Source organism: Atheta coriaria, unplaced genomic scaffold, assembly GCF_025399875.1.
Source record: "Atheta coriaria isolate IRGN ID8LTWV9N9 unplaced genomic scaffold, Caltech_Dcor_3.1 hic_scaffold_8_pilon, whole genome shotgun sequence".
Taxonomy (NCBI): Eukaryota; Metazoa; Arthropoda; class Insecta; order Coleoptera; family Staphylinidae; genus Dalotia; species Dalotia coriaria.
The window spans coordinates 2935016-2957572 of record NW_027045450.1 but is presented as its reverse complement, the minus strand read 5'-3'; the positions used below and the strand labels follow the sequence as shown (position 1 = coordinate 2957572).

The 22557-nt window shown below is 40.4% G+C and overlaps 3 protein-coding genes across 6 annotated transcripts; 1 reads left to right on the top strand and 2 right to left on the bottom strand.

Annotated features, from left to right (window-relative positions):
• Nucleotides 1–61: 61 nt before the first annotated feature.
• Nucleotides 62–10272, bottom strand: LOC135796939 (neurogenic protein big brain). Of its 2 annotated transcripts, XM_065309065.1 has the most exons (4): nt 4173–5362; nt 3987–4113; nt 1277–1484; nt 62–1214 (listed from the first exon to the last, which is right to left on the bottom strand). In XM_065309065.1, the coding sequence occupies exons 1-4, from the start codon at nt 4660–4662 to the stop codon at nt 222–224; spliced, it is 1818 nt and encodes a 605-aa protein (XP_065165137.1). In that variant the 5' UTR covers nt 4663–5362; the 3' UTR covers nt 62–221. The 2 variants fall into 2 exon arrangements, with proteins under 2 accessions (XP_065165137.1, XP_065165138.1); XM_065309066.1 differs by lacking the exons at nt 3987–4113; nt 4173–5362 and adding an exon at nt 10041–10272.
• Nucleotides 5553–9953, top strand: Gli (carboxyl ester lipase-like protein Gli). 3 transcript variants are annotated; one of them, XM_065309063.1, is made up of 8 exons: nt 5553–6000; nt 6831–7413; nt 7469–7680; nt 7745–8108; nt 8178–8658; nt 8720–9031; nt 9228–9351; nt 9406–9953. In XM_065309063.1, exons 1-8 carry the CDS (start codon nt 5677–5679, stop codon nt 9541–9543), a joined length of 2538 nt encoding a protein of 845 aa, XP_065165135.1. In that variant the 5' UTR covers nt 5553–5676; the 3' UTR covers nt 9544–9953. The 3 variants fall into 3 exon arrangements, with proteins under 3 accessions (XP_065165135.1, XP_065165136.1, XP_065165132.1); XM_065309064.1 differs by lacking the exon at nt 9406–9953 and having other exon boundaries at nt 5555–6000; nt 8720–9041; XM_065309060.1 differs by having other exon boundaries at nt 5556–6000; nt 9228–9953.
• A 132-nt stretch (nt 10273–10404) lies between the features above and the next one.
• Nucleotides 10405–22276, bottom strand: hwt (SH2 domain-containing adapter heavyweight). Its single transcript, XM_065309059.1, has 7 exons — nt 21782–22276; nt 15372–15488; nt 15089–15299; nt 11722–13536; nt 11502–11667; nt 11323–11442; nt 10405–11259 (listed from the first exon to the last, which is right to left on the bottom strand). Exons 1-7 carry the CDS (start codon nt 22220–22222, stop codon nt 11064–11066), a joined length of 3066 nt encoding a protein of 1021 aa, XP_065165131.1. The 5' UTR covers nt 22223–22276; the 3' UTR covers nt 10405–11063.
• Between the last annotated feature and the right edge of the window lie 281 nt (nt 22277–22557).

Here is a 22557-nt window from a genome sequence, read left to right as displayed (position 1 = left end):
TAATTTTTTTTTGCAAATGCAAGTGTTGTAATATGTAATTGGATTTTTTAAATTGAAGGAATGGATACTTACATTTATATTTATTTGGTATACAACAACAGAATAATTAACAAAAATTAAGAAATAAATACACAGATCTACAAATCGCTAGTCCTAAATAAATTATGTACAATATTCAGTATTTTACAGTCTTTGAAATCCAATATGCGCCCTAATAAAAATTAATACTGTATTTTTGGTGAATGTTGACTGGGAATATTTGTGTGATACCCAGAAGATGAAGCACCATTCGCCTGTAAGGGCGGTGATGGTCTATTACATTTATTTGTCTGCTGTTGGTAATTAGGTATTTGTGGTGGATAATTAGAGTTCTGATTTTGACTGCGCGAATATCCTCCGTAATTCTCCTCCGATTGAGGCGTAGCTTGTCTACGAGGCTGCGATCCATACATTGAATCTGGTCTGCGTTGCTTTTGATTCTCTTCTGAATTAGTTGCAGCACCACCAGTGACTTGCCGTGTTGTGGAAGCATACCGATCGGTTTCTCTAGTAGAAGCATAGTTGTCTGATCTTGTAGATGTCCCCGGAGTCACCCCTCTCATGCCGTAGATGCTCTCGGAACGCTGTTGCATCTGGTTCTGCACGTTCTGATTCAATACATGTGTGGTAGGCTGATTAAACCGCATCGGATACAGAGATTGTGCCGGTACCAAAGGCCCAGGTCTCGGTAAACTGCTGTCTTTATTCACAGCACTCGTTGATTTGTTATAAACCGATTGTGATCGGTTTAAGTTAGCGCGTGTCAAAGGAGGAGATTTGCAATACAAAGACTTTGTACCACCGTAGAGAGATTCCACTCTTTCTAATTTACCATTACCAGCTGATGAAGGTGCACCGTAGAGACTCGCAGCATAATTTCCAGATCCACCATTTTGATTTGTAGGTCTGTAGGTGATATAAGTTGAACCATGGAATTTCGGTGGAGTAGGTTTGTCTAAATCATCATAGGTATCTTCATCCGAGTGAATACTACTGCTATCTTCATCAGAAGCCTCCTTTTTAAACTTATGCTTAGTGGGATTAATGATGTGACCATAGACTAGACCGGAAACAATGGCGCCGATTGATGGTCCCATCCAGTACACCCAATGGTTGTCCCATCGATTTAACACGAAAGAAGGTCCCAGAGATCTTGCTGGGTTCAAATATGGCATCTAAGAATAAACAAAGGCCATAAATATAAAATTTCGGTTATTTTTTCAATTACAACACGTACCGAGACGAATGTGCACGCAGCGTAAGCTGCCCCAATGTTTAACGCCGCATTTGATGACCATCTTTTGGTACGCTCCATTGAAACGAAGTAAGTGAGAACGACAACGAAGGTAAGGATGAATTCAACCCCAAAACGCTCCCAAGCTGGCAAACTTGATGTATGCGACACTGCCGCAGCCAAGTTGCCTTGATATCCAGGTACAGTCACTCTGAAAACGTATAAAACACTCTTGAGAAGTTGCGCAAACACATTTTCGATGATATTGAAAACTAAACCCTGCATGCGCGATTCATTAAGTTTGGAATTCGAGCGCTGATCCGAAATATATAGAGTAGAAAAGTATCAAGCGGAAAAAAAACTCGTCAAACTGGTTCGCCCGCACACTGGGTGCGAAAAAAAGTACAAAAAGTGTTTAAAAAAAAGCTCATGCACGCTTGTTAAATGCCAGAAGTTTAAATGTTTTTGTGTTTAATTTATAATGGCGATGGGCAGCTGCCAGAAATATGTGAAAATCGTCTTGGAAACAAAACAGCCAGCCACATTGCACACATCTGCCTGCATGGAGACATGGAGAGTTTGAAAAACATCTTGCGTCAACACACGCACGAACATCACACGTCGCACATGCTGGTTGATGAAGAAAATTAAGAAACAAACAAAAAATATTCATTTTTTCCATTACAACTCACCCTATGATCCACATTTATAAAAATAGTACATGTTCATGTGGAGGGTGTACGGCGGGTGACTTGAATCATGAATTTAAAATTGAATTACATAAGGGTAATTTTTATTGCGGCGTGTATGCGGTGTGGACGAGCGAACAAGTGGATTTTAATGATTGGGGTGCTCAAATGTTCAAGTGCCCAAGCTGTTCAGTCTAATCCGTGATAACTTCATTGAGAAACATTTTAAACGCACGCGGTGTAACTTACACTTGGGGTCAAAACTTTTGTCCTCGTCAAATTGATTACGTTTAATATCATACGCGGGGACCACAAAGTGAAGTGGTTCACATCCCGGCGGTGGGAATTCTGGGAGAGTGCAACACTTGCAAAATTATATCTCCTAGCTTTAAAATATAATTTCAACAACAGCTTGCAAGCGCACCTTGCAATTAGGTAAGATTTTCGTGTGTGTGTAGGGTGATCTGGTGGTGGAATTTGATATTGCTTGGGTTTGAAGCGTTTTAAAATGGTAGTGCGGAACGCATCCTGCAGCTGCTTTGTGTAAAAGCACAAAAATCTTAGGGCCCTTTGTGGAATCACAACACACAATCATTTTAGACATGTGTGCGTGTGCGAGGCTTGTGTTTGCGAGGGTAAAGAAAGGTATTATAGTGCCGGCAGGCAGGAAACAACGTCTAGAGTCGAGCAAGTGGTAAAAGAAGAAGCCGAAGACAAAAAAGGGCCAGGTGTGCGATTATTGAAAACACGTGCGTGTCATTTTTTTGTTTCTATCGGATGATGCGGAACTCAAAAAACAATCACCCTAGGAAATCATAATCATAGCAAAACCAAAATCTGAAACACATAACTTAGATTTTGCCTTTTTATATTTTACACATGTGGTCACCAGATGCACCCATTTTTCATTCTGGTCTGTATGGTAACCACATGTGAAGACTTGACTAGACTAGATAGCTAACTATCCGCAATTTATGGCTCGAAAAATACTAGTAAATAAAATAGGGGTGTCGCGAAAACAAGTGAATGCGGGGTAATTTTTTGTGACGGTGATATTCTCACATGTGCTCACCGCAATGATCACGCCGTTGTATGCCGAATTAACATATATTGTCACACTTCAACCCCCTTTTTTATACAAGCGCACATCCCTCCCAGGAGGGCGAAGATTTTGTTATTGTTGATGAAGCATGGTGGGTGATACAATACAAGTAATAGGGTTATGCAGTTATAGCAAGTGCAGAATTGCAATTATTTTATATTTTGTTTTCCGCAAAGGGTTGGGTAAGTGAATTGTGTGATTTGAACAAGTGCATATGGCATTATTTTTCGATTCCAAACTTTTACTTTACATAGCATAATTTTTTGAAAGAAAAAATATTTTTTTCGATTCTTGGCACACGAATAACACACGCTGCCCTATTGTATAAACGGTGCGTGTGCATCTTAAACAGCTGCTTCTTGTAGCAATGTAAATTCAATACCCGAAGGGTCCTACCAGGTAAAACTATGGAAAATCCAAACAACAAAATCCAGGTAGAAATAAAGTGGCCCGCTATAAATTCCAATACCAAACGACGAGTTTTCGAAGCAATAGAAATTGAAATTATTACCTGAACGGTTTCTATAAGCTAAACTGTAACGTCTGCTTCTGAAAACTGGAGTATTTCGTGCTGTACCAACGGTTTCACCTCGTTAAAGGAATGAAAAACGTGTGCGTAAAGTAAACTCGATAAATAAGGCGAGCGGTAAGCAGCAGCGCGTGGTCCAAGGCAAGATTATGACACAAAATAAGCAGGTGATACCTGCATTACCTGACAGATGTTTTATATTATGCTTGAGAAGGTACCGAATGTACAAAGTTAAATAAAACTTAGTTTAGTTGCAATATGTTTATACATATGTAACACACGCGTTACGGCACGCTTCCTACCGGAAGAAGCTTGTTCATTGCGCTTAGCATATAATATGCCTATTGTAAACAAATTGTTTATGCGTCTGTGATTGAGACTATTGTCACTTACCCGTAGAGAAACGCTGCGCCGGCAATGCCGCCCCCGCATTGTGCAATTACAAACATGCCGGTCCTCAACATTGTTATATTCTTTGTAATGCCCATTGCAATTGATACAGCAGGATTTACATGTGCGCCTAAATAATTTAAAATAATTATTTAATTGTTATAATTTTTTTTTTCTTAAAAAACTTACCAGAAATGTGTCCAAAACACTGATTTAAAGTTGCCATAGTGAATCCCGCCGAAAGTGCGGTGGCTAACATAACAGAAGACAATGATGCACCCGCCCCTGCACCAGCAGCCGCCCCACAAACGATAAAAACATATATAAACGATGCCAAACACTCGCAAATCACCGATTTCCAAAATTCAATCGTGCGAATCTCAACTTGACACGGTAATCTTCGTTCGCGCACGTTGTAACTTTCAATTCGTAAATTTTCGATTTTTTCTAACAAAGTCACAATGTGATAGTCTAAATTTTGGCTCTCAAGTGGTATATTAATGCTTTCATCGGCCATTTTAATCCGCACAACACAAAATTTTGAGATTTTTACGCACACAACACTCAACTGAAGAAACTTCCCTCGACCTCGAATCGAAGCACACGAAGCTTCGAATGCCGCAAAGTTCGAAACATGCCGTTCATCCGCCTGCACTACCCCCACTATTGCTATCATCATGATCACACACACACGTGTATTAACATTTTATATGAGTTGGTAAATTGAGCTCATCATCACGATATATACTCGACCCTAAGCAATGTTGCGCTCCCTTTTTAATCTGGCGCATATTGTTCGCAACGTTTATATATTTTTTTTTAGTTTAGATTAACAAGTGAGCTGATCTGAATCTCACAAATGGTTAATTCACTTGGGATTTACAGAATTTGTGCAGATCATTCAAAGCTGGGAAATAACGGATGCAAATCATTAACAAACACCGCTTTTTTTCTTTTCTGTTTATTTTGCATGCGTAGAAAGATTAAAAATAAAAAGAAAGTAAATTATATATTTTAATACTTAATTTTCACTTTAAAATGACAATCATTTTAAATTTCTCACTCTGTGAGCAAAAACAAAGCTTAAATTAATTTGCAATGTCAACATTTTCATAAAACTGAACATTCAACGCCCACTCGTGTTTGCTCTACATTTAAACGTTAATAATGAACGTCTTTATTAGAAAACATCTCACTTTCTCACGTTCCATGGTTGTGGTTGGTGTGCAACGGGAGTTCATCATAAAATGACCGCATCAATGCACTCCCACGCACGTGGACGTAAAAAAAAGAACGGATTCTTAGCAGGAATAAAGAGAATAACACCGTTTTATCTGTTCTCAGTACTCCGCCGACTTTCAGCGCAACATCACGCAAAACAAATACATTTATCAACATTAATGCTTATCAATGAAACTGATAGTGAAGATAAATCTTATCAACTCTCAACGGTGTATAGTAAAAATCATTTATGTACTCATATAGTTCTTTTACCGTTTGCGATTTGATTTGATTCTGAAAACCCGTTGTGTATTGTGTATTGTTTCGTGCTTATAGTTTCCTTGTGTAGTGCTAGTGCGGCAACGTAGCAGACGATTAATACACACAGGTGAGTTGTGTGGCTACCATTTCTACCTTTACCTGGCGTGTCTGACGTCACAAACGCGGGCGCGTTCTCGACCGCAGTGCGAACATGGCGTTCTCGCGCCTGCGAGCTTTTAATAAACAAATAATCGCGAGTGCGGTGCTGTTATTATTATTATGTGTTGTGATAACTGTGGCTCAAGACTATGGCCGGGAGAGGTACCCTTATCCACCGAACCCGCCGACGTACAATCGCAATCCGTACGCGTACCCGCACGACCCATACAATAGGCCCGATCCGGGCGATCGCGACTACCGTACCTTCTTCTACAACGGCCGCAGGTATGGCCAGCAGGCGACGTCTTCCAATAATCGGGAATATCCCGGGGATCCCAATCGAGTTGGGCAGGATGAACGATTCCTCTATGATCAGGTATGTTTTCATTCAGAGTATATGTCATAATAACAATGCAGCGTGTTCGATTGGGCAACTCCCTGACGCTGATTCATTCGAGTTAGTGATATGACACATGATTGAGTCAATGAGATACAATTAATTAACTGGTTGTTCTTGAATGTAGTTGCATACAGCTGTGTTTATTAATGTAGCGAAAGAAAGTATTAAATTGACGCGAGTGAAGTCGCGAATTGTATTCGAATTTAAGGCAAATAATGAGTGCCATCTATGCTCAATAGAGATAATATATTTAAGTAAGATATAAACAACAGCTGAACTAACACAGGCGCGAGTTTTTCTGAGGTTAATTAACAAATAAATGCTTTAAAAGCATTAAATATGCTTAATATACATCAAAATCAGGGGCGTAGCTACCGCCGTATTTGCCGTATCAATTATACGGGGCCCCCGGGCCACGGGGGCCCCCAAAGTGTGTAAGGAAAAACCTTTACCTCCATATAAGGGCCCCCAAAAAAAATTTTATACGGGGCCCCGACAAGGCACGCTACGCCACTGATCAAAATTAAATATATCAATCCGCAGGCTTGAAATCAAGTTGATTAGTGTATTAATTTTAAAATTTTACTTCATAAACCATGCAACAATTTAATATCTTGTTTGATTTTATAAATTAAGTTCTGTTTTTCATATTGTTTGCTTAAATATTTCGTCTGAGCTCCCAGCGTTTACAAACTGCATTGCAGCGTCATCTCTGTTCAAAATATATAACTACACATGGTATTGCATTAGCAACAATTTTTAAAACAGTTTAAAAATGTTATTACATTAACTAATGTATTTAACAGCATGGAAATGTCGCCCCAATGCTCCCTGGCATCCTTGGAGGATGGCGTGAAGATATCCAGGGTAAACTACGCGCGGATAGTATGAACATCAACCGACCGCGGGACATTACAGTAAAAACAAAACATGGTCCCGTGCAAGGTTTCAAAGTCTATTTATACGACAACCCTGATCCCGATTCCCTTTACCGCTACGGTTCAGAATTCATTGAACGTGAATTTGGTACCACCGATGTATTTCTGGGTATACCATACGCACAGCCACCAACACAAGAAGGTCGTTTCAAACCACCGCGTTGGCATAAAGGATGGCAACTTCTACAAGCAGTAGACTATGGTCCTGCGTGCCCACAACCTGTCCAACACACCGGTGCAACCAAAGGAATACGCGATGTTAATGAAGATTGTTTATATTTGAATGTTTATACACCCACTGTGAGTGGGGTATCGCAAAAATTCCCCGTGATGGTTTATATTCATGGTGGGGACTTTGTTAAGGGTGCTTCCAATTTATTTCCAGCACATATTATGGCAACTTTTTATAATGTTACTGTGGTGACTATAAATTATCGTCTCGGAGTGTTAGGTAAATAAAAACCATCAAAATCTAAATAAATTTTGGGTAACTTTTTAAATTTTAGGTTTTCTAAGTACTGGTGACATAAATTCACCAGGAAACTATGGAATTCTTGACCAGGCAATGGCCCTAAAGTGGGTTTACGAAAACATTGAATATTTCAACGGTGACAGATATTCTATAACACTCTTTGGTCCAGGAGCAGGTGGAGCGTCTGCTGGTCTCTTAATGGTAGCACCAGAAACGCGGCACATCGTCACCAAAGTAATAGCACAAGTAAGTTTTAATTAATATTCATTTAGTTAAAGCTTTTAATTGGTCTAAATTATCTTTCTACTAGAGTGGATCAGCATTAGCTGACTGGGCCCTCATCAGTGACTTATACAGAGCACAAAACACGTCCAGAGTGTTTGGACAATTAATAGGATGCAGTATAGAGTCCAGTTGGAAGTTAGTCAACTGTTTAAAACATGGTCGAAGCGCAAATGATTTAGGAAATACAGAATTTCCTCCTCATGTTGGACTATTCCCTTGGTCACCTGTAATCGACTGGAATTTAACTATGCCGTTTTACGAGGGGTGGAATGAACGTGATTGGCACTTTTTAAAAGAAAAACCAGAAGATTTAATAAAGCGCGGGGAGTTTAATCAAGGATTAAGCTATATGGCAACGTTAACAATGCAAGAAGCAGCTGATTTTATTTGTAAGTCTCAGAAAATTACAATTTTTACCGTCTTTTTGAAAAAATTTCTAACCTATATTCTCCCTACAGATAAAAACGAGTCCCTGGCATCTACCTACATAGTAGACGAGCAGTTTTTCGACCAGAAAGTCCGCGAATTAGTCCTGAGATACAATTACACTCTAAATCCAAACGGGACTTTTGAAGCTATAAAATACATGTATACATACTGGCCTGACCCGCACAATGTTACACATATACGTGAAAAGTACATAGAATTGCTCTCTGATTTCCTTTACGTAGCACCGAATGATAAAATGATCAAAATGTTAGTCGAGCGTAAAGTGCCTGTTTACATGTATGTACTCAACACGACTATAGAATCATTTAAACCGGAGTTTTGGCGAAGGACTCCGCATGACATAGAACATTATTTACTCACGGGTGCACCTTTCATGGATGTTGAGTTTTTCCCCAAAAGGGAGCGATTTGAAAGGACACAGTGGACGAACAACGATCGAAATATGAGTCATTTCTTTATGAAATCATATACTGATTTTGCACGATACGGGTAAGTATTTTATTTTATAAAATGAATGATTTAATTAATTTTTGTTGTTTTTGTGAATTAGAACGCCATCTTTCACGCAAATTTTGGGTTTGCACTATGAGCAAGCAATAAATGGCCAATTAAAGTACCTAAACTTGAATACAACTTATAATTCTTCAATTATGTGGAATTATAGACAAACAGAGTCAGCCTTTTGGACGCAGTACCTCCCAACTGTGGTGGGGGTACTGGTACCAACCTTAAAACCCACTACAGAGTTCTGGTATGAACCTAGCACTCCCCTACAAGTGGCCTTTTGGAGCATGTCGACTGTTTGTCTCTTTTTGGTTGTCCTGCTGGTGATTTGCTGCATGTTATGGCGTAATGCAAAGAGGTAAGCAAAGGTAAAATGATAAAATTCATTCATATTTTACTAATCATTGATAATCTACCATGAAAACCACTAATATTTATATTTATAAGACAATCTAACCATCGTAAAGGACTTTTGGAGTAAGTTTAAGTCACTCCACATAAAACTCATTAAAAAGTCTTTAAAAAATACTAAATTTCAATTTTGTGATTTTTAGAAATCGTTTCTATACGGGTGAGACTTTTATGATCCCCGATGCAGACGCTGACATGGGTATCGAAAACGAATTCACCGACAAACCAATTCGTACGGTTTATGCAAGCAGTGGTGGTGTGGGTTCGGTAAGGTCCAATAGCGCTGCGACATTCCGAAGTAACAGCGCGATATCTTTAAAGGAGCTGCCGGATTACACCAGCAGCCCAAATGGGGAAGCAGAACTACCTCCGAGACGAGGTACGCCCGTAATGGGCACGCGGAAGACCTCAAGAAGTCGTACACAACTAGTGCAAGGTATACCACAGACTGATGTGTGATTAATTTGTTTAAAACTGAATTGTTGGCCATATGACAACTTAAAAATGTGTTCACCAATCACCGTTCATCGTAAATTATAAGGTTTTACATTTTAAACACGCTTTTTGAGAATTTTATAATTGAAATATTTTGTACATATATACAACTAGTTTTAGGTTGATTGTTTGTGCTTGTTTATTGTAAACAATTACATTGTAAACCTGAGAGTGCAAAATGTAAATTGTTATATTTGTTAGAGAAGAATATTTTGTACAGATTTACCTACTTTTGTTTCAAACAAAATAGTATTTGAGTTTCAGTAGTTTAGATTCATGTTGAAGTATTTTTAGATTGTATTTCTTACATTTCTTACTTTTATATGATTCTATTTGTGTAAGAAGCAAAGAACAAATAAATGTATAACAGCACAGTTCTGTTTTGTATGTATTTGTGTGATAAAACATGGACGAAAACAAGTAACGTTATAAAAAAAAATGCAAATCAAAACAAGACTTACCTTGCAAACACGCGGCGCATTGCAATCTTCGTTTTAATATGAATATTGGCTTCATAGCCTTTTAATTTTATTATTAAATTAATTTAATCGCGCACATGGGGTGTGATTAACGAGCGAAATATGTTTAACTAAAAGAAAATAGTTTTACTACACTAGTTTCACTCACAAACACAATAAATATTTGTGTATTTTATCACTGTTCACGGCCGGCGATATCAATACTTACACGCAACGAGGAATACTACACAAGTCGCACTGGTAAACACGAATTTATTTTCGTGTAGACCAACTAGCGCCACGTATGTGCTACTTTTCGAACTGCAATTGGCATTTCAGTGTTGCTCACTACAACATAAAGAATTAATTTAATATTAGTCGTTTTTATTGTATAGTACCTATATACAATTAAGAAATTTTAATTTTGTAGTAATAGTTTTGCATCTCATCCCTTCTGTTATAATATTGAGCTTTTATGTTTATAATTTTTATAATATACTGATTAATCAATAAAATCGATAAATATATTATAATATTTCACGTTCTTTAGTTGTTTCTTAGTCGAACTAAACCTAAGACATTGATCTAAGGTCTAAATCTGGTTGTTTTTCTTTTTGTTGCATGTTTCTTGCATTTTGTTCACATTTTTTCTCTTCTACACATGATGTAGATCATTAAATCGAACAGAATTCCTACTCAACGTTCCTCACAATATTAAATGGTATGGTATAAATATTCACAGTCATCTCTCTTTGGCAATTGTTCCTCCAAAATGTGGAGTTTAGATGTTAAACGAATTTGCTTTGATTACAAATGCATGTATAAGTAAAAAATAACAATAACAAATAATACTCGTAGTTGGAAGCCTTATTACATATGCATAATTCATCAAATCAGCAAGAAATTGTATTGGAATAAGTAATTATTGCACATCGCAATGATCCTTTCAAATATATTGCACTCATCCGACCATTTCGTTTCTTCAGCTCGTTTTTGATTGATTGAATCAAATTGGCGAAAAGTTTATCACAACAATTGCACAATGACTGGCTGCACCAAGCACATGTGCTCTGCCCCACGGATTGGTAACCCATTCAAAGAGAAGTGTTTGATCATTTCTGGGATCGACGTGAATGGTTTGCTGAACTGGCCGAGGATAAATGTCCGCGTGCCGTTTGTTTCTTCTCGTTGGATTCTCATGTGCATAAATCCTCTTGCACTCCTAAAACAACAACAAAATCATAAAATATGTGATTTTACACTTGAATTAATCATTTTTATATACTTTAAAGACAATGAATAGTCTTGTTTGGTTGATTCACTGTTACGAACAAGAAAACTTCCATCTCGTAACACTCTTAGAATATTTTCAGCTTCTACTCTTGTAATGGCGCCGTGATACCATCTGTAACATCATTTACAATAAAAATAAATTGTTTAACACCAGAAACTAATAAAACAAACCCTTGTCTCTCCAGTGGTAGATTAATATCAAAATCCTGCGCTCTCGTCGGACTTTTCACAGAATTAAACCCAATCCCAGTCAAAGACAACCCTAAACCTGGTTTAGGTTTAGCTTTACCACTGGTAGCATCCAAATTAAGTGATAATTTGGGCCTGAAGCTCAATCCTAAGAAAATACAACAAATTAGTTTATTCCACATTCTCCAGAAAAATTAATTACCTTGACTTTCCGGATCTACAACACTCTGACTAGAGGAAGCCTGCGACACACTCAACTCTTTGGGCGTTTGTTGCACCCGCAGCCTCCTTCGTAACTTAGGCATATCAAACGGTAAATCCCCGAAATCTATAGAGGTAGCACTACTGGAAGTACAAGCCGCTTCCTGGACATCCAACCGCCTCCTTCGTAACTTCGGCATGTCAAACGGCAAATCAGCAAAGTCATTATTCTGTCCTCCAGAACCACAGAGTTCTCCCAGAACAAACCGTGACTTTACACCTTCCCCTCTCGACTGTATGGATATCCCACTATCGGATCCTTGAATCTCCAATCCAAGATTCAACAAATTCTTATTCTGTGGAAGGCGTCGGCGTGATTTCGTATCATTGATCTCCTCCGGTGAGCATTTCTGCGAGTTATTGTTGCGATTATTATCGGATATCTCCGAGACGGGTTCCTGTGACGATTTATCCGATATGGGACTTAGAATATGCAGTTTGTTACTCTGAAAGCTCTGCGCGGCAAGATAATTACTCGCAGCTCCAGAATCGGAGTCATGTGAGCTTAGCGAGGAAGAATTTCGACTGTCTGTACTCGTGGTACTTCTATTACCTTCGGAAGTACTACTTTTGATACTTTCCATGCTCCCTGAACTACTGGTAGTCATACTCTCAGTACTGGAATACTTGTGTCGCCTGCGCCTGCTCTTAAACTCTAGAATAGTATTTTTACCGTCTTTGGATCGTTTAAACAGCAAGAGATCCTTGCGTGGCCGATCCTTAATCTCCAAAACACGTTGGTCCTTCTCGGGTCTCACCTCATTGGGTTTAATCGGTAAGTGGAGATGTTTTAAGCGTGCTTTCGAATGTGAGGGTAAATTGGGCGCACTGCGGATACTATTCATAATCAGTTCCTTTCCATGGAACTTCGTGGGTAGTGGTGCGGTGGACGGAGGTGAGGGTGTATACCCTCTCAACATACTCCTGGAACATTCCGGTAGATGCATCTTTTCCAACTGGGTAGACAACCCCGAAATACTAGTTGGTTTCTCACTGATTGTAGACTGATCAGTCTGGAATGCGCTTCTACATCGACTTGTACTCCGACTAGCACCGAACGTAGACTGCCTACGTTCTGGATCAATATGCGACAAGACGGAATGATTGGTGACCTTGTCGATCTCGTCAAGATCGTCGTCCGATTTGGCGACGCGGCTGTCGAACGCCGTCTCGTAGACGTGCCGCTGGCGGGTCATCTCGGCGTCTACGTCATAGGATAATCTATCAGCACCGCTGCTGGTGGAGGTACCCACCGCTTCGTGCACATCGTTGAGCAACGCTATAGCTAACTGCTGCGCACGTTGCGAGTGTTTCGAATTCTCGGAGGTTTTACGGTATTTTTTGTGATAACCAGCCCATGACTTTTGGTTCTTTTTATGGTGTTGACCACCAGTGGTCTGGAAGAGAAGCTGGCGTTCAAACTCGTAACGATTGCGTGGATGGCATTCGGATTTTGTCGAAAAGATAGTCTCAGAATGTAATAATTGTTGTTGCTGTTGCTGAGCTTGCAGACGTGAAGTTGTAGTGTTTTGTTCAGGTTCTACAACACGTGGCTTCAAAAGATCTGAGTAATAATATGGTGACGGATGACGTTTTACTTCGACTTGTTTCTCTACAAACTGGTCCTGAGCAACAGAACCTGGTTCTGTGATACTATCCGGAGAATTTAGTTCAATCTGAGGTGGATCTATGCGTTGACTTAGTGCAACACGATGACCAAAGAACTCTTCATCTGAAGAAGGTGCAGAGGATGCGTCTGTTGATGTAGAAAATAAAAGTTTTAAATTTAAAAATCGATTTGTTTTGTGCCTGGGGTTGAATCGGACTCCCCTTGTTACAGAAAATGACATTTTCAACGTGAATCTACCCTATCCTATCCGACCCACGTCCAGAAATTGCACTGGGATGCAATACGCGTTGATGAGATTGCACCCTCTGTGAATGTCCTGCAGCGCACTTAACGAGATCCTCCAAAACATGCACTAAATGTTTCATAAACGTGTGCAACATATCCTATCTCTACACAAAAAAATATTCCATTGGCATCCTGCCAATAATCTGGTAAACAAACTTAATAAATAAATATTATCATTTTGGTTAAGGATCAAAGTTGGGTCACTTTAGAGTTGAGTTTCATCCTTGAGACTTTTGGAAGTTGTCCAAAATGGTAATTTCGCAAACACAAACATTTTATGACCAATAACAATACGAAATCAGGTGCTAGTAAAAAACCACGTAAATGTTTATTGTGTTTTTAATTAAAACCATAAATTATCCTCTTTATTGTTTATCCTGCATTGAAATGCATGCAAAACGCTTGAAATTAACTCGCTGTACTGAATATGAAGCCTCAATAGAGCATGAAATCGTGAATGTGCTCGCCAGCAGACACAGAAATAAGAAAAGTTTGTTATTTATTGCAATGCGCGAGTTTCGAGCGGAATTTTCAATCTGCAAAGTGAAACGCGTAATATCATATCATATGGATTCCGCGTCACAGCACGCACATCAGCGAATCAATATTGATGGAGCGGAATTCGCAACGCAACGTTTAGAGACGTTTATTCAGACACGGCGGAAGCATGTCTATCGACGTATCTATTTAAATATTTCATCCGTCATGTCAAAGCGACATTTATTTGATGAAGCATTGGTGAAAATCGACACAAACGTAATAAAGGAGAGAGGGGGGGAGAGGAAAAGAGACCTTGAAAGCTGCGACTGCGCGCTGCCCTTTTATACCTGCGTTTTTGCCCACGACCCGCAAAAAGTGGTGGGGGTAGTGTATGCGTGTAGCTTTCTTAGCTTCCTCCGCAACCTGCCGCGAGCGTAGGCCAATTACGTAGTGCCAAGTCTACCCCCACCACTTTTTGCGGGTCGTACGCAAAAAACACAGGCATAAAAGGGCAGCACGCAGTGCGCTTCGCGCTCGACCCTCTCCAGGTGTCTAGTCGCAGCTCTCTAGAGTCTCTAAAGGGTGTCCAGCTAGTTAAATATATTAAAATAATCCCAAATTTGGTAATTACTTCTCCGCCAGCCGGAAGCTAGATCAAACCGTGTGACAAATTCAATTACGACGTAATGATAGGACCTCACTCCCTCCGCCCCACACGCACTTAACGCAAGCGACGCATCAGCGATCAAATTTCATCCCTCTACCAGTCACCGCAGTGTCCACACCCCTTCATCCCGCTGTACTCTACCCTAAACATCATCTGCCGGCGGCTATACGCTATAAACTCGCGACATTTTCGAGGGATGAATAATGGGGTGGTTTCATGTTGACGAGATAGAGCTTTAAAGCTTACCTGTCGTGTAGGGCTGCGAGTATTCCCTGTCTGGACTCGTGAAGCATTTTTGTTCGGCATCGTCCACAGATGCAGACCGATGATCAACGGAGGCGGCTGCAGCGGCGGCGGCGGCAGCAGCTGCGTATTCCCTCTCCCACTCCTCTTCCTCGTGCTGACTGAGGCGTTGTTTGAAGTCTCGCGGTGTCGAATAAGTCTCTAAAACTTCGACCTGTGAAATAAAATAAAAGGCAAGAGATGAAATAAAATTGTTGGAAATCAAGAGAGGAGGTCACAGCAATACCTTGTCCTCATTAGGACTGGAGACGTTCCAGTCGGAAGCGCTCGGCGCGGCAATGCTATTCGGCCGGCGTCTGTTCACGTCATCCAAAGGGAGGCTGTAGTCGTCGCACAGGGAGATCTACAAGCGCAAAGAGAAAGAAGAACGGCTATAAATTTAAGTAGGTGTGGTTTAATAAATTAGACGCCACTCTGACTCGCCGAATCCTTGATTCGAAGGCATTTCCACTCGGGAGCGCTCAAATTTATTGTTTTCCTAACACAACCACTCAACAACTCACGAAAAAACATAAAAATACGCATTAATCAAGCGTATAACATTTAATTCATCGAGTGATACGAAATACATGAGAAAGTCGAAATAAAAGTGGGATACTTGTAGTTCACTTTCGGAAAGGTCTAAATAAAGTAAGTAAACGTCTACGTGCTTGGAAAGTGAAGGAAATTCTTCGCGTGTTACACATTTTGCTTGTGTAGCAACAAAATGCTCGAGGGCTACTAGGGGCATTAAGGAGATCAGGTGTGCGGCTTGGCGAAACGTCGAGCTGGAGTTCGAGCGACGGCTTAATTCCTGCGTGCCCAGCCGCCCCCATGTACCACGCACCTAATGCAAACACGTAATCTAGACGCACTCCGGACGGCTCGTAAATAATATCGCATTTTAGCACGCCAGTGCAAATTTACGGCGTGGGCGGTGGAAATTTACGCACAAAGGAAAATAGAGGTATAATTCATAATCAATTGGAGGGTACGAGTGTTATTGTTCTCGACATTCCATTAGCTGAAGTTATGCAACCAAATATGCATTAATAGCTCTCAAATTTCAAATGGTGCTTCAAATGTTGATATTTTACTTAGTATTAACTAAAAACAGACAAAATTTAAGAAAATTACTTGCGACAGGCAATGGTTTGTTATTTGTTATGGTAATTAATCATAAGAATGATTAAAATGTACCCTTTTAGGCACGCAAGTGTATCTTTAATTCTAATTTGTAGTGCTGAATGCTGAAACTCATGACGAGGGTGAAATTTAATAAGTCTACCAATTAGAGACGAAACTCGCTCTATGTGTGTATGTGTGTGTCGAATTGGATTAGTAAATGAAAGCTTCCACAATCAACGCAAAACAAAACTTAATTCTATACAATATGTACTAAAACATTGAACATTTTTGTCTTCTTTATAAATGAGAAATGAATTCAAACATACCCACTTAATCTCCACTAGAAATAAACGATTTATGATATTAACCCTGTGCCATAAAGAATCTAGAGATAACGCGATAAGCGAAATGAATCGATGGTGGCGCATTTAATCTTTTTTTTTCGGCAGCACGTCATATATCCCGAGCAAATGAAGTAATTTACCCGGCTATTGTTCTCACGCTCGATTGGTTGCCTACTTTATAGACCCTATTGATATCGACTTTTATTTTTTGCGCTTCTGGTGCGCGTATTTACGTATTTATTTTGCGTGGCTCTGGAATGTTGAAGCTTTCAACGCTTTAAGCCCCAACTCGCCCTATAACAAGTCACGGTGGGGGTTGGAGGGTGATGCTTTGTGCTCGAAATGATCTATGGCGTTCATTTTGCGCTGCCCCCTGGGGGGATGAAGAGGAAAACGTTTACAGCGCGGGGTTGTAGTGCCTCTTTATGCTACAAAGCACAACAAAACTTAAAGAATGTCCAAAGTTAAATTTTAAATGTTTAAAAATCACAAAACAAAAAATTCCACCCTCTATATTTCATAGTCTATAGATAAACCAAGATGGAAGAAGAAGAAGAGAAAGAAACTCATCCGCTTTAATCATATCCCACAGGACGATGTTGGCGGTTCAACGGTTCACGGCCGGCACACACAATGAGGGTCTATTTTCCTCGCCTTATATATTTTATGCGTGGGGAAATGAAGAGGCGGCGATTCGTGAGCTCGCGCGCGCGAGACCAGTTCTGGTGTTGACACCTTCATTAGGCAACCCGTTCATCATCTACGTAAAGAAGTTGTGCGCTACTCACACAGACACAAAGCCAACCAAAGACACAAATTGATTACACTCGTTCAAAACAATGTGACACATCCGATTGGCACAACAAAGACAACCCTTCCACTGATGTATCAACTTATCGCGTTACATTTGATTGATAGAAAGCTACTTTATAGGTTAGAATTGCGTAGACATGAAATTAATTACGAATACAAATATCTTTCACCTTGGGGTGTTACCAGCATAAGGGATGGCACAAGATGAGAATGATATTAAGCACCCCTGGTGAAAAAAAGGAAGCAGAAGTAGAAGTGTAGACTTGCAAATAAAAGCTAGCGGCGAAAGAGATTTATGACGGCCATTCGTAAACGTAATGCGGCAACAGTACGCCAGGGGGATAAAAATGGCGAAAAAAACATCACTTGAACAGTGATAACACGCAAAACACCTCGCATACGCCATGACCTTGAAGTGTTTGATTCTTAACCTCAGAATGTATTGATTTAGGTAATTTAATCAAAGACTGCCGGAGATTTATTGTCCACAGGATGTGTAAGGACATTAGTGGACATTATTAAATGGGGGTGTCTTAGGGGAAGCAAGAAGCAATTTCAAGGAGTCAGGATACTCGAGGAATCATCTATTGTTCGTGTAATATCTTGAATCTACTATTATATAGCTTAATTCTAACTTTTATCTAGTTAAATACTATTTTAATCAAAATTCCTTCCCGGGAGCTTCAAAAAAAAGCAGGACGAAAGTTCCAAGTAGTTTTTCATCATTGCGACCGCAGTTAGATTCAATCTGCGTTGAAGTTAAAGGTTTTTGCGACGTTTTTATGTGCGCGGGGATAAGTTAGATGGGTGGAACATGGTTTTAACTCGACATTCGACAAAATTGCGATAGATGAGAGAAGCGGGCGAGAGGAATCAGAAGCTGTCTCAAAATTAGAGGGGTCCATACGTGTGCACGTGCGCGTGTCCAGCAGGAAGTCGAGAGGGAGTAAATTACGATGAAGAGTAACGTGATCCACTATGCGTCAAAACACCAAAGGGTGCTACCGCTACCGAATGTCGAAAATTAAAACCATTACAACCACTACGCCACTGGTTTTCAAGTTGGCTTGGTTGCATATATAACTGGACATTGGGGTGCGTTGTGCACCGGGTGTTTGACATCGGTCGCCATGTTTGTACGCGTACGTGATGCGGATATAAATCGAGGTAATCGACCACACATTGAACATCGATGCCTGTTTTAGACCGAGTAATATCAGATATTGTATCATAATGAAGATTTCTAGCCAAGTGCTTGAGGTACTTGAAGTTTAAACGGATGTAAATTCAAAGTTTGCAACCAACAATACACGACGACTTCCTACGCTACCCTAGTTGTTGCTTTATCTTACCGTACGCGCAGCACACATAATAAACGTAATTAATCACAAGTCACGAGCGCGTTACAAATCGCCTTCCGTAATAACCGAAACGTGGCTTGTGTGGGGGCGGCAGAGCTTTCATTAAACGACGACACACGACACCCGACACCGAGTTTATAAATCGATCAACTAACACAATACTTTCTATGATTAATAGGCATGAAATAAGGTTATGCATATTTTATATTGCGAAAAAAAAAACTCGAGAAAAATACGTTTTCCACGTTTTCCACACGGGTGAATTTAACCATTTGCCATTTGCAGCTGAAAGAGAATTAAAAAGGAAAAAAGAGTGCTTCCACCGCAACCCACGTCACCTGTTCGGTTGAATATACGATTGAGTTCCTTTCTCTCGCTTAAAACCAGCTGCAGTTCAAGCCGAACCTAATCCAATGCTAGTGCGAGTCTAGATTTTCTTTTTCCCGACCAGAGCCATTCAGGACTTCTTTTTCAGCTTGGAACTTTTGCGCCTTTTCCGTTTCCTTATCGCGTGTTATTATTATGGTAATCGTCGGTTTTTCCAATATACGAATTAAGCGCACGTCCCGAAGAACCTCCACTCTCAGGGAGTGTTTGAAATGGGTTTGAATTGTAATTAATATTGCATGCTATCTGATCAAGCATACAAATCCATATCAAACGGGGATAATCTTAAATTAAACATACAAAGGGTCACCGGTTGCTGCATAGGGTTATATTTAGGTTATGTTTGATTTTATCGCCATTTTCCTGTATATAATATGCAAATATGATTAGAAATTGCATTATAATGCATAGCATTACACGCTGAATGTGTTTTTTATTACTACTTATGCATAATCAATAAGTAGAATATAAAAATCACTAAAAATGTAATTTTGAGGTTAGGATTACATCAGGTGGCGCGCACATATAAAAATCCAGCGACAATACTTTTAAAAGCATGCTTAAAGTGCGTCTTTGTCAAAGAGGGTGAAAAGTTTGGCGCGTCGAAACTCACGGCACCCTTCTCGCGCTGGTCCACGCGGAGATCTCAGCATTTGCATGCGGAATGGTTGCGGGTGATTCATGTACTTCCCCTGCACCGTGTATTTTCCACACGCGTGCGTTTCACATAAAAATCCAACGCGCCGGGAATGTCAATGATAAAAACTAACAATACGCGTATATAACCGAAAGTAAAAGTTAAATATGTTATTCTAGTAAAATTTAAGGTTACTTACATGTTTAGAGTAATAATTCCGCTTGTAGAATGTTTTTCTTGGGTTTATTCGATGTAAAATAATAGGAATCCTTTCAAAAACTGTATATTACGTGTGTGGCTGGCTGCGTTGGAACGGATCAGCGTGAGAGGATGAGAAAAGCGTGTTTTCCCCGACGGCGCGCACGGGAAACACTGTCGAGCCGAATGAGTCATCCGCTATTTATAGACGTACACAAGCACACGGCGGAGGTTTTCCCAAGCGCGCGCGCGCTGCCTCCGCTACCGCCACCGCCACCCTGTGGCGTTGGAAATCGATGCGAGCCGCGCACAAGCACTGCCGCCGCAGCATCACAACCCTCGCCGGTAAACGTGCGAGAAGAACAAGAAGAGAAACGTTGCAAAACGCTCAAAAAGAGCAAGGACTCTGAACGCAAGATACTCGAGAGGCATTGGTATTCCCAGATCATGAATGAAAACGATTTGCTTTTGATAAACACACAACTTCATAACCTTACTATTTTGAATTCTGACATTTTTATGACATAGGCAACCAGAATAACATACGACTAACCAACAATTGAAAATGGCTGCGGGTAGCGGTGTAATGCGAAAAGTTTTAATGCCTCACACTCGTAAATTTATTACACGCTGACGTAACAAAAGATAAAAACCGGAAACATGTGCCCATTGTGCTAATCCGCAAATAATATCAAGAAATTATTCGGTTAAATGCTTTTATACAGTGATTAACGAGGTGTTAATTAAAAATACTCTTCTGACACAAAAAATAATGTTTTTGTGTGTTTTCGTGTAGAAAAAATGTATTTAATGATGGCCGCCCCGGAAAATTCACAATTCTCAATGTAATTTAACCGAAAGCAAATGGCGCGACGAGCGGATGAAAGAAACGCGCGGAGCAGGTGATCGGTCATTGTCCGGACGTGCTAATATCGCATCGGGTCGACGGGGATGTTTTCAATGGAGCCTGACTACACACACCCGGGTGTTGGGCGATTCTTAATGAATAACAGCAAAAAAAATACCCTAGGCTCACACGCACAAAGAAATAACAGGACTAAACTGATATTATTCGAATCCACCAAGTTCCGAAACACAAGAAAAACAAACAAAAACAACAATGAGTGATTTGCTATTACTAGTAACTCCCTCTGGCGGAAAAAATTGCAATAAATTGAGCTTAAAAACTTACTAATTGTGGATGATTATCGGTCGGTTATGACCAGCAGGGAAATCCGCGATGCGTAATGTTTCCAGTCTAGAGGACAATTCGATTACACGCTGCACCCTGATCTATTTCACTTGTTCAATTCAACTCCCGAACCGTTTACTAATTGAAGTTATAAACTATGAAAATCGTTTCATAATCTAATACTTTCCATCACGCGTCAATGTATACGTCAATTTGAATTTACAACCACCAGCGCCATCTGCAACTATATGTAACTAATGATGAACTAATGCTGGGTTGTATAAAGGTGAGGTTTGTTTTTGACAACACAACCACCTGTATTACGCAGCAAGTAGAATATCTAGGACAATGAACGTTGCGTGCTCGACGCGTTTATTGTGTTTACGACGGACTCTTAAATAACTAGCTGTAGTTAAGTGAGTCGTTTTGTTTTGTTTTCGTTTCGTAGGTGGGTGCATTACGGGTTGCATATTATTTGATAAATGACCTACTAAACTACACTAGCAAGATAAACACGAAAATGATTGTAAATGCATGTAAATAAAAACACATGATATAAAAGTATGTCGAGATGAGTCAGTAAATGGGTTGACTGACCTTTTTTCCAAGGGTCGATACGCCGTCGGTGTCGCCGTCGCCTCGCACGAATCGCTCGAACTTGAAGCTGTTTGATCTGTACAGCTCGTTGTCGCACTTTCGACTGCAGAATCTTTTCGATAGCAACGCGCGTGATTTGCATGACCTGCAATCGCGTACCGCGTCCCAGTCGAACGAAAACAAACCACGCGTTTTCGCTGGTTTCTTCGCTGCCAGTGTAATTGTGGTGGAGGTGCCGGTAGCTGTGGATTCAGAGGCACCACTACCAGCAGCACCAGGTCGATTGGTGGTTGTGCTAGTACCAGCCGCGGCGATACTACGTCGTCGCGATTTACTACGCCGCCGACGGCGTTGATTCTTTGGCGGGGCGATGGGCTCCTCATCCGCGGATGGTGCGAGTGATCGTCGCGAGAGCCCGACGCGTTTCAGCACTCGCTCCATGGCCGTGCCGGGCCGCGGTGGTGTGGCTGCACCTTCGCACACTGCCGCACGATACCACCCCGCCGCCGACGTTGTGCGAAATTCAAGTCGCGCGCGGGCGGTGCACGCGCATTCCACTCTTCGCACACACGAACAACATTCAAACATTCGTGTATGTGTGGTTGCCTACCACAAAACCAACAATACTTGTACAAAACAAATAATGAGTATTTACACAATTTATATTATCTTAGTGATATTTATTATCAATAAATGAAATAAAAATGTATATACGCGCATAAATGCTGGTTTTGTAGAATTTGTTCTTAAGTTTCTTAGAAAAATAACGCAAATAA

Excerpts from the sequence above, each read along its gene's own strand:
- LOC135796939 (XM_065309065.1), bottom strand. The coding sequence starts at position 4,662 with ATGATGATAGCAATAGTGGGGGTAGTGCAGGCGGATGAACGGCATGTT. Across the intron at positions 4,114-4,172 it reads GTGTTTTGGACACATTTCTG|GCGCACATGTAAATCCTGCT; the intron begins GTAAGTTTTTTA and ends TAAATTATTTAG. Across the intron at positions 1,485-3,986 it reads GGCGCAGCGTTTCTCTACGG|AGTGACTGTACCTGGATATC; the intron begins GTAAGTGACAAT and ends ATACGTTTTCAG.
- Gli (XM_065309060.1), top strand. The coding sequence starts at position 5,677 with ATGGCGTTCTCGCGCCTGCGAGCTTTTAATAAACAAATAATCGCGAGT. Across the intron at positions 6,001-6,830 it reads AACGATTCCTCTATGATCAG|CATGGAAATGTCGCCCCAAT; the intron begins GTATGTTTTCAT and ends TGTATTTAACAG. Across the intron at positions 9,032-9,227 it reads TTATGGCGTAATGCAAAGAG|AAATCGTTTCTATACGGGTG; the intron begins GTAAGCAAAGGT and ends TGTGATTTTTAG.
- hwt (XM_065309059.1), bottom strand. The coding sequence starts at position 22,222 with ATGGAGCGAGTGCTGAAACGCGTCGGGCTCTCGCGACGATCACTCGCA. Across the intron at positions 15,300-15,371 it reads CCAGTCCTAATGAGGACAAG|GTCGAAGTTTTAGAGACTTA; the intron begins GTATTGCTGTGA and ends TTTATTTCACAG. Across the intron at positions 11,260-11,322 it reads GACTATTCATTGTCTTTAAA|GAGTGCAAGAGGATTTATGC; the intron begins GTATATAAAAAT and ends TTGTTGTTTTAG.